This window comes from Anomalospiza imberbis, chromosome 13 (assembly GCF_031753505.1).
Source record: "Anomalospiza imberbis isolate Cuckoo-Finch-1a 21T00152 chromosome 13, ASM3175350v1, whole genome shotgun sequence".
In the NCBI taxonomy this organism is placed as follows: domain Eukaryota; kingdom Metazoa; phylum Chordata; class Aves; order Passeriformes; family Viduidae; genus Anomalospiza; species Anomalospiza imberbis.
Genome location: NC_089693.1, coordinates 17,137,549 through 17,148,248, shown reverse-complemented (window position 1 = coordinate 17,148,248; position 10,700 = coordinate 17,137,549). Strand labels below are relative to the sequence as shown.

The following is a 10,700-nucleotide window of genomic DNA, read 5'->3' as shown; positions in this document are numbered from 1 at the left end:
GAGTCCTTGTCCTCTTCTCAGCCCTTCATGGAGGTTAAAATGAATAGAAATGAAAAGAAAATGTTAGATTGGACCTTCTCTCACTGCTCTCCAGCACTCTGGTGATTTTTGGTTAGGGACACACAAAAACCCACAGCTGGTTTTGTCCCTGCTGCTCTAGAGCCGTTTACATCCCATAAAAAAGCCCATAAAAGAAGGCTTTGTGGGCCTGTAGCTGGGATGATCCCTGTCTCTTGCTCCAAGGAGCAGCACTTGGTGTTACACACACACTGCAAGAACATCTCCTGAGCAGGGTCATACAGAGGACTTTGGGTCAGACACAGCCCCGAGACCTCCCAGCCTGGGCAGGCAGGGAACCGGGATTCTGCCAACACATCCAAGCACCTGTGTCTCTTTCCTTGGGTTATTCACAGCAGGAGAACACTCAGGATTCCAAGGCTCCATGTTCTATGATGTCCATGCTGTAGCTGCTGAAGCACAGTCCATCAGTCCAGAGCAAGGCATTTCCTTGGGGCCACGGTGGGCACATCCCTTGGGGGAAGATTTGGCTTGGGACCAGCAGCACTTGGAGTCATTTATATCCCAGAAGGCTGGGATTTCCTCTAGGCCCAGAAAAAGGGTCAGGAGAAGGGTTTCCTCTAAAGACCAGTGCAGTGAGAACAGGCGGGTGTCCAGGGCGTTTGGCCCTTTCTCATTCCCAAGTGAAACTGGAGAACTGTTGCTCCAGTGTGAAATGGATTCCAAACTGCTGGGGCTCCCACAGAAGTACCAGGTCTCTGGCAGGCCTCTGACTGTCTTCCACTGCACATTCTCTGCTCATCTTTAGTTGAGTCTCTTCTTGAGGCCTCGGCCAAGAGCCAAGGACCTGATGCAATGAAAGTCTTCATCACAAGAAAAAGAAAAAAGATTTTGTAGATTGATATAAGTTTGATGACTAAAAGATCACAAAAATATAAAAATACTAATAAAACTTGTGATACTTCATACTACTACTGATAAGGATAATAGCTGTAATTTAAGAATAAAATGTTAAAAGAACACCCAAGAGAAACAAGGGATACATGGTTCATGCTCACCCTCTGCTGACCAATGCCCAGGCTGCCCCTGAGAGCGATCAGAGGCTCCTGGCCAGTTCATATACTCCTATTTACTCCTTATATAGCTCCCTCCCAGTTTATATACTGAATATGATGTTCTGCAGTATGGAATATTCCCCAGCTGTCCTGGCCTTGCTTCCCCCAGCTTCCTGGGCAGCTTCCTTCCCCTCACTGGCAGAATGTGGGACACTGAAAAGTCCTTGACTTAGAGTAAGCTCAGCAACAGCCAAAACATCCCTGTGATGTCAACATTATTCTTGTCCTGAATCCAAACCACAGCACTGGAGCAGCTACTGAGAAAAAAAAATTAACTGTATCCCAGTAAAACTAGGGCAGCAGCCCCCCCTACCCATGTCACTGAAGGTATGCCAGGTTCCACACTTCCCAAGACCTTTCCTGTGCTCTGATGGATGTACACACACAGAGATCATTCCCTCAGCTATGGACTATGCCTGTAAAAGTCCAGAGTTCATTTTGACCATGACGTTGGGTTCCAGCTGTCTTTCAGGGCAGCAGAAGTTTGTCCCGTGTTAAAGCCAGTTCTTGCTCCATCACCACTGCACTTGTCCAGTTTCATCAAAGTTCATCCTTTGTGAACGTGATGATCAGAGGGGAGCCAGGTTCAGACCCCCAAATCCAGACAGTGCTGTGAGATGCCTGGTGGCATGAGGAGCATACAGAAGTGCCACAGAAGTGATAATACACAGCATTATGCATCAACTAACTTCACAATTGAATTTATTGGCTGTTCTCACCCTAAATTAAATCACCTTGAGGCACACATTGGCCTTTCCCATCCTCCAGCATCACCCACAAAGTGCACTCAGGTCCTTGAGTAAAAGGAATCCCACAGAGGGGTTTGTCTTTGCCTGAGGCAGGAATAACCCAGATTGTTTTCTCCAGCATATTCCTTACGTGCACTGCAGGAACTTTATCCCATTCTACTGTACCTGAAGGTTTGGATTGGGCAGGGCCAGCCCAACAGGCAGATCCCCTGGTGCTGACTGATTTGCAGTTGGCCTTTGTTAAATGCATCCCCCAATGTTTGAAGGTCCCATCACCCTCTCAGTGTCATCTTTACCAGTTTGATTTTTCCAGAGGCTGGTGAATGATAGAGAAAAGTGAGCTGGTGGGACATATCACAAGGAAAAGGCCTTTGTATGCCTTATTACAGAATCACAGGATCATTGAGGTTGGAAAAGGCCTCCAGGACCATTGAGTCCAGTATGTGACCAATCCCTACTTTGTCAACCAGACCAGAGCACTGAATGCCACATCAAATCATTCCTTGAATGCCTCCAGGAATTCCCCCGCCTCAGGAGGGGACTCCCTCTCCTGAGCAGCCCCTTCCAATACCTGACCATCCTTTCAGTGAAAAAATTTCTCCTGATGTCCAGCCTGAACATCCTCTGACAGATCTTGAGGCCATTTCCTCTTGTCCTGTCCCCTGGAAGCAGAGCCTGGCCTCCCCAGCTGCCCCCTCCTGTCAGGGAGTTGTGCAGAGCCAGAAGGTCCCTCCTGGGCATCCTTTCCTTCAGGCTGAGCCCCTTTCCCAGCTCCCTCAGCTGCTACTGGTGCTCCAGATCCTTCCCCAGCTCTGTTCCCTTCTCTGGACAAGCTCCAGCCCCCCAAAAATCCTTCTTGGAGTGAGGGGCCCAGAGCTTCCCCCCAGGGCTGGAGGTGCTTCTGCAGTGCCAGCACAGGCACTGCCCTGGGCTGTGGCCACACCAGTTTTGCTACAAGCCAGCTGCTGTTGGCCTTTGTGGCCATTTGGAATCTCTCTGTGGTTTGAGATTGCACACTGCATTTAACCTCACCTCCTCTGCACCAGGATGCCCTGCGCCCTGGAAATCATTTGTCCACAGTGCCAAGCTCTGGAAATCAATTTCCTCGGGTTTTCCCAGCCTCTGTCCTGGATGGATTTACCTTGGTCAGGTCAGGGTTTGATGTTCATATCAGGATATGAAGAGCTTTCCCTGGAGGAGCATGGGGGGAATGGAATTTGACTGTTTTGCTTCCTGATGGCAGCCTGCTTCCCTGCCTGCTTCCTTCTTCACTGCCTGGCTTGTTGGTCTCCTCTGGAAGAGAGGTCTCCAAGCACTCCAGAGGAGGGAACAACCCAACCTGGGGCCTGCTGTCTTTGCAAGAACTCAGCAGGAGGGTGTCCTCTGCCAGTGAGCACGACAGGGAACACTTCACTAAGCCTGGGACAGCAATGACACCAAGTGGTGGCACTGGACTTTCACTGACATCCCTCCGAGCCAGCTCCTACTGAGTCAGTCCCACAAATGTCAATCGTGAAGGTGACTTGTGTCTATTTATCTCCCTTCATGCTCTTTTCCCATCCCTGGGGCCATGCCATGGCCTCAGGTTGTGGGGGAAGCCCGGGAACAGCAATGGTCACAGAGCCCATGAGCTCTGAGGGCTTCCAAAGAAACGTGTCACAGGTCTGAACACCCCAGCAAAGTCGTCCCAGTGACCCCGAGGGGCCTCGTGGCATCCCTGCTTGCAGCGTGCAGAAACAGCTGTGAGCAAGGACTTGTGCCCCAGCAGCAGCATGGACAGTTATCCTCAAACCAGAGGAGCAAGGGAAACAAATCAGAGCTGGGAAAAAACCCAAAGTGAAGAATTTACTCATTTTCTAAGCTTGGGCACAAAGCTTTGGTCCTGGAACTTTCCTAAGAACATGACCTGGTGAGTGACAGGACATTGTGCTGAGCCTGTGCATGCTGTGGGCCAGCAGGCTGTGGGCCAGCAGGTAAATGTCAGAAAGGTGGATGACAGGGCAAAGCCAGCAAATTGCCCCAAAAATGATGAGATTCCTCAAAAGCTTTCCTGAGCCTCTCAGTTTGTAATCTAAATTCAAGAGGGAGTAGTGATCTAGGGCTTGAGTAGCTGTTTGCCTGTGAGGGATAAATGGAAACTTTGAAGCAGCTGAGCAGTGGAGCCAGCCTTCACACACAGAGGATTTCAAGCCCTGAGTAAGGCAGTCTGAGCCCATACTGCTTTGGGCAGATGGCTGAACTACAGATCTGCTGAGATTTTCTCCAGCCTGGGTCACCCTGTGCTTGTAGGACGGTGTCCCAGGCAGGCACCGGGCACTCAGGGCTGGGGGCCCAACATTGCTCCAGCCTGTGCAGCAGCTCAGAGAGGAGGATGAAGAGAGGCTCCAGGGTGCAACATGCACTCCTTGGATGGAGCACTGCCATGGAAGGCACTGCGTGTGGAAGCCTCGCCCATGAAAGAGCAGAGGCATCCCTTCTGCCTTCAGCTGCTGCTTCCACAAGGGGACTGTCACCTGCAGGGACAATGGGGAGCAGGAGACATGCTCAAAGTGAGCCTGGCAAAGGGGAGGGGAGGTGCCTTCCCCAGGTGTGAAAAATGCTTGGGTGCCCTTTTTCCAAAACCTGAATCAAATACTGAAATTAATTGACAATAAACTGACTTATATTCCCCAAGGTGAACTGGTTCTGCCCATGGCAGCAGTTAACAAGTGACCTCACCCTTCTTTATCTCAGCCCAGAGGAGAGTGATGGGGGCTGGGGACACACAGACAGAGAGGCAGCTGGACAGGTTCTGGCGAGGTCAGAGGGAGAATGAGGATCTCACCTGGGTGCCTCATGGCCAGGAACCTGCTCCCCCTCCAGTGAGCTTGACAGGGTGGTCCCATGACACATCAGGGCAGGAACCCCATTAGGCTGTCAGTCCCTCACACTGCTGGCTGAGGGGCATCTGGTTTCCTCCAGTGTCAAACACAATCCACAGTGTCATTATTTTTCTCGCTAATAATTAATTTTAAGTCAAAGCTTTACTCCAGCTAATGAAAAGGTGAGCTGGGGGTCACCCACATCCCAGAACACAGCAGTGACTCCTGGCAGAAAAGTAGATATTAGAGGGAGGATTCCTGCATGAATGAGTGCAGGACAGTGGAAAACCTCTTGAGCAACGCTAGTGGGTAGGAGACCATGAAGGACTCACAAAGGGAATTTTTACAGGTGGTGCTACAGGTGGGCTGTTCACCAGCAGGATGTGGAACCCAGGAGGCTCAAGGAGCTGCTCTTCCCAGAGGCTGCAGCCAAGCAGCTGCTCCAGTGAGGAATAGGAGGCTTCACAAGATCTGAACTACACTTGAAAGGATAGGGAGCATGGTGGGAAGGTCTCCTACCATGGCTTTGACCCCTCTACTAGTTATCAGCATCTTCAGGTGCTGGATCATCCCTTGGCTTGGTGTGAGGTGACTCTGAGGTCCCTGTTCTTGGGCAAAGGGCTCTCCTCCTGTGGGATCAAAGGGTCAAATTAAATTTATGATCAGAATTGTGGGAAGCAGTGTGAAAGTTTATGGTTTCATTTATGGCATCACTCTGGGCTCTACTGCCAGGTTTTGCTCCTCCTGGGGAACATCTCCAGAGCCATGGAGATGCTCCAAGGAAAGGCTGACACAGTAGCAACTGCTCAGCTGGAAGGAGAGAAGGCTCAGGAGAGACCTCAGAGCCCCTGCCAGGGCCTAAAGGAGCTCCAGGAGAGCTGGAGAGGGACTTGGGTCAGGGGCCTGGAGAGACAGGACAAGGGGGAATGGTTTCCCACTGCCAGAGGGCAGGGTTAGATGGGATATTGGGAAGGAATTCCTCCCTGAGAGGGTGGTGAGGCCCTGGCATAAGGTGTCCAAAGCAGCTGTGGCTGCCCCATCCCTGGAAATGCCCAAGGCCAGGCTGGACAGGGCTTAGAGCAACCTGGGATAGTAGAAGGTGTCCCTGTCCCTGGAATATGGCCACAAGGTGTGCCTTCTAACCCAACCCATTCCATGATCCCCACAAGTGGCTGGCAGCCTCAGGGTGCATCTGTGAGCAGCACTTTCAGAGTATAGACCCAGAGTCTGCTCATGGGACTGTTCCATCACCCATTTCAGCCAGGCTCCAGCTCCCTTCTCCTGCCATCCTGCACCACAAAGGGCCCGGGGCTGTACCTCTGCCCCTGTGAGTGTTTAACTGCATGCACGAGGTGAGGGAGCACCAAACCATCATCACAAAGCAGCCTCATAACCACACTGAGTGTTTGATGGTCAAGGCCAACCCTGTAGTTAACCCTGAGGTGCCACGAGGCCAGGACTCTGACTGAGCCACAATCCCACCAGTGCCAGGACAAGATTTTGCTGGGAACATTCCCAGCAAAGAGGGTCACAAATGCTCCAGTATGAGTGGTGCGATCAGCTCACCCAAGTGTGCTGTTTTACCATGTCAGGGTCTCCCTCAGTGAGCAGAGGCTGCAGGGACTCAATCCAACCCCTCTGAGCTGTTGAGAGCTTCCCTTCACCCTGCCCCAAGGTGCTCCCACTCCCCATTCCCCCTTCACAAGCACTGAGCCTGCCTTCTTACCCCCCACAGAAGAGTCTGTGCAAAGAACCAGTTTTATTCACATGGGCGCATCAGAGGTCAAGGAAACACAAAACATACAGGGAGGCTCCATTTTCACACACACCGTCACTATTAAGAGTATTTCAGAAAGAATAAATAAAAAGTGATGTTGCTATAGAAATGCACAAGGACAATGCTCTCCTCTGTTCACCACGCACAGCCGACCTTGCAGACCTCATCCTCCCCAGGTGCACCTCCTCAGTTTGAAAAGTACTTCTCCAGCACCTTCGTTAAGAGCCCTGTCTCCTACAAAACAAGACAACAGTGAGACATGGGGTCATGCACACAACCACCACCATCACCACCCCTGCTGGGACCATGGCCACATCAGACAAACACCCCATGCTGGAGAGCAATGGCACTTTCAGGGGTGGCTTGGGATGGCACATGAGAAACACAGAGCCAAAGCTTCCCATCTGTGCTCCAAAAGCTGAACCACAACTCAGATGTCTGAGGGAAACTTCATCCCAGTGAGGCAGCAGCCACTGGTTGAACTTCAGGGGAGAGCCTCATTCAGCAGAGAATGTGAGAAGGCAAAAAGAGACAGAAAACACAGCAGGGAAGAGTCTCAGAGGAGTTTGTGGGATTGGCACTGACCACAGGTCCCAGAGCTCCACAGGGCAGCAGCTACCTTCAGGTAGAAGGGCTCTCCCCACACACCTGGAGCTGTTCCACTCCACACACGTGGTCTCTGCATCCTGGAGAATCAATGCCATACACCCAAGGAGGTGACAAAGGATGGGAAGGATCCTCCTCTGCCAGCCCAATCTTTGTCACACAGAGCAACGTGGCAGCCCTGTCAAGCCCCAGCACGCTGAGAGCTAAGCCCTGTCTGCCACACGTGGCTTGAGATGGAAGCAACAGACTCTGAGCAGGTCATGGACCCGGAGTTTCACAGGGCAGAGCTATGAAAAAGCCTGTGAGGAAGGTGGGAACATGGCACACAGATCAGTTCAGGCTGGGTGCTGACACCTGGTGTCCAACAACTGTCATGCTGAGGAGGAAAGCTGTCAGGGTGGCAGGAATTTGGACTGGCGCAGTGACAACCACAAGAGCAAAAAAAAAAAGTCACACAGAACAGTACAACGTGGACAGCACTCGGAGGCACTAGGGAGAAGCAGTTCTGTAATAGCCACAACAGCACAGATGTGAGGATGCCCTGGGGATGGGTGAGAGAAAGGAGCAGGGCAGGGGTTGGGGAAGTGAAGTGCTCAGAGGTGCCCAAGGAGCAACACCAGAAACAGCACCCAGCAAGGTGGCCAAGGGGACCAGGGCAAGGCTTTGGGAAGAGAAATTGAGGGGCAGGAGCCAGTTTTACATCAAGCAGCTCAGCTGTGATGCCACACGTGGGCACGCCATCCCACCTTGCCCTAGAGAGACACCAGGGCAGGCACTGGCCAGCATCTGCATGGCCACAGACAAATCACCCTCCAGCAGCAGGGCTTTGGCACCCAGTGCCACACCTGGCCAGTACCCACCCCTGAGCACTGGGAACGGGCACTGGCAGAGCTGGCAGGACTCTGGCACCCAGCTGGAACCTGTGCTACAGCACCAGCACTCTGGGTAGCCTTTGCACAGGCACATCTGCAACATGAGCAGCCCTCCCAAATTCACACCACGCTCAAAAACAAGGCAGGGCAGCACATCTGCCCTAGCTCTCCCATCTTCTCAACAAGTGCCCTCCTGCTCAAAGGTTCCTTGGGGGAGATGGGGAAGGGTCCAGAGCCTCCACAGCTCTCATCTCCTTTCCAGCTGCATCTGAGATGCCAACACTGCAGCAGCCCTGCACAGCACACTGCACAGGGAGTGGGGTGGGCTGGTGCCTTCACCATGCCCAGCTGTGTCTTCACTGTGGAAAGCCCTCTCCCCAATAGGAACAGCTCTCTGGGATGCATCAGTTTACCTTAATCTGCTGGAAGGGAGTCCAAAAAGGGCTTGAGCAATCAGTGGCTCTCAGGCTCCCAGTCCTGCAACCCTGCTCCACCTGTGCCGACAGGGAGCAAGCCCTGTCTAACCCTGCACAGCAGAAATAGCTTTATCTGCACGCAGTGCTACTTGGATAGCTCCTCAGGCATCTGGCTCAGTGGGACAGCACAGGTGGGACTGACCTAAGAGGATTTCATCCTTTTTAGACTCCCAGTTACTTCCTGCAGTGACTGGAAGGGGTGAGACACCAGGGAGGTGTGCAGGAGGCAACAGACAAGCAGAGCCACACTAATTCCATTTATGGATGCAGAAATTCCATCTCTGGACTGAGCAATTCGATCTCTACATCCTGCCTGAGGATCTGTGCCTGTGCATTGCTCCCAGGGGCAGGTTTTCCAGTAGGAGCTGAGTGAGCTCCAAGGTGAAAGCCACAGTGAGGGTCTGCTGATACACAGTGGCACCAGTGGAGCTCCTGCCCTCTCCCTGCTCCCCAAAACCTGCTCTGCAGCAGCAGGACCAGCACACACATACTCTCTGCAAGGCTTTGTGCCCTCAAGCATCGAGGGATCCCAACCACAGTGACACAGAGCCAAAGCTCTTTGCTTGACAGACGCCTTTCCCTTCACATACTGCATCCCTCTTGGTCTCCTGCTGTAGAAATAACAGGGAGAAGGGATTTCCCTGTCCTTGGAAAGGGGACACCATCCTCTTCTGCATCTGGCTGAGGAAGACCCAGATGCTTATTAACAACCCCTGGAGACCACTGCTGTCACAGCTCCATTGCAGAGTTAATTGCTCATCTTCACACCCTTCCCAAGCACCTGGGACTATTTGTCACTGCCCAGCTAGACACAAGCCTCAGGACACTTCTCCTCTCTCCCTTTATGGTTGGTCTTAAGAAGTGGTTTAAGGAGGGTTAAAAGAAGGGCTAAGAGGGGAATGCGCTTCTAGCAGCTCTGCAGGTGATCCCCTCTCCAGCAGAGCTCCTCCACCTTTCTGCTCTGAGCATCTCCCTCTAGCTAAGTAAATGTTCACCTGGCCAGTGAGGTCATATTTCCCCTGGTTCTCATCCAGCAGCCTTTCTTGCAAGAGGATTTTCAGGAGCTCCCGGGTCAGCAGTTCCATCATGTCCTCCAGCAGGGCTCGGAGAGAGGGACCAAAGACCATTGGCACTGCAGGCTCCTCCGCAGTCTCCAGGTGTGGGGAGCCTGTGACGCTCTTCTTCCCCATGAAGTGACCTGCAACACCACACACGGAGTGTCTGGGGGGACACAGGGCTCCAGCTGAGCTGTCACCGGCCACCCTGCACTGGCACAAACCAACAGGGAGCACCGAGTGACCTAATGCCCAAACCAGCTGAGTCAAGAGAAACCCAGAAATCCCAGGTCCTCACTCCACATGGGATTTTTGGGAAACTTCCCTCTCTGTTCCTGCTGACAAGATCTCTGGGGTTACAGAGATGCCACCCAGGGATGCTGAACCTCCTATCCAGGGATGCCAGACTGGTCAGTCTGTTGGGGATGTCGGACCTGCTGCCCAGAGATGCAGGTGGAGGTGACTTCACGCCTGCCCTGGCCTCCCCCTGCCCCTCGCGGCACTGCCAGCATCCCCCTGCCCTGGTGGGAGCGGAGGGCTCCGCAGAGGCAGCCACAGGACAGCGCAGGAGCTCGCCGTGCCCCGCACCTCCCGCGTGTCCCGCCGCCCCCCGCCCGGTACCTGTGGCCCAGAGGTTGCCGCGGGGGTTGACCTTGATCTTGGCGGCCTGGCTGCGGTGCTCGGCGAAGTCGAGGTGGACGGCGGGTCCCAGCGCGGCTCCGCAGAGCAGCAGCAGGAGGCACCGCAGCGCCATCGCCGCCGCGGGACCCGCGCCCGCCGCCGCCGCCGCCCGCTTATACCCGCGGGGCGGGACCGCGCTACGGCCCGCCCGGCCCCGCCCCGGGCCGCCACACCCCGGGCCGCCACACCCCGACCTCCGCCTGTGCCCGTCGTGTGTCATCCCAGCGCTCGGGCGGCGCGGGGGACGTGACAGACCCGCCGCTGAGGTGGACAGTGACGGACTCACCGCTGAGTCCGATCCCCATCCCCAAATCTCTCCGTGTCCATGCTTCCACCTTCTCCATGCTGCCTTTTGGCACTGGAGCGCAGCCCTGAGTTTCATTCCCAGTTTAGCTCAAACCCATCTCCCAGTACATGTGCCTGCACACCTGATTATCGGGATGGGTAATCCGCGGATCCCGTCCTTAGGGACCTGCCAGCGCCTTCACTT

The 10,700-nt window shown here is 53.8% G+C and overlaps 1 protein-coding gene across 1 annotated transcript; it reads right to left on the bottom strand.

The window, feature by feature from the left end:
* Positions 1–6,483: 6,483 nt before the first annotated feature.
* Positions 6,484–10,464, bottom strand: NMB (neuromedin B). Its single transcript, XM_068204251.1, has 3 exons — positions 10,151–10,464; positions 9,470–9,672; positions 6,484–6,754 (listed from the first exon to the last, which is right to left on the bottom strand). The coding sequence occupies exons 1-3, from the start codon at positions 10,428–10,430 to the stop codon at positions 6,707–6,709; spliced, it is 531 nt and encodes a 176-aa protein (XP_068060352.1). The 5' UTR covers positions 10,431–10,464; the 3' UTR covers positions 6,484–6,706.
* Positions 10,465–10,700: the final 236 nt, after the last annotated feature.

Bases quoted from the DNA above. Each gene is read 5' to 3' on its own strand.
- NMB (XM_068204251.1), bottom strand. From the start codon at position 10,430: ATGACACACGACGGGCACAGGCGGAGGTCGGGGTGTGGCGGCCCGGGG. The intron at 9,673-10,150 runs GTACCGGGCGGG...GTGGTGTTGCAG, and splicing joins CGGCAACCTCTGGGCCACAG to GTCACTTCATGGGGAAGAAG. The intron at 6,755-9,469 runs GTGAACATTTAC...CTTGTTTTGTAG, and splicing joins AATATGACCTCACTGGCCAG to GAGACAGGGCTCTTAACGAA.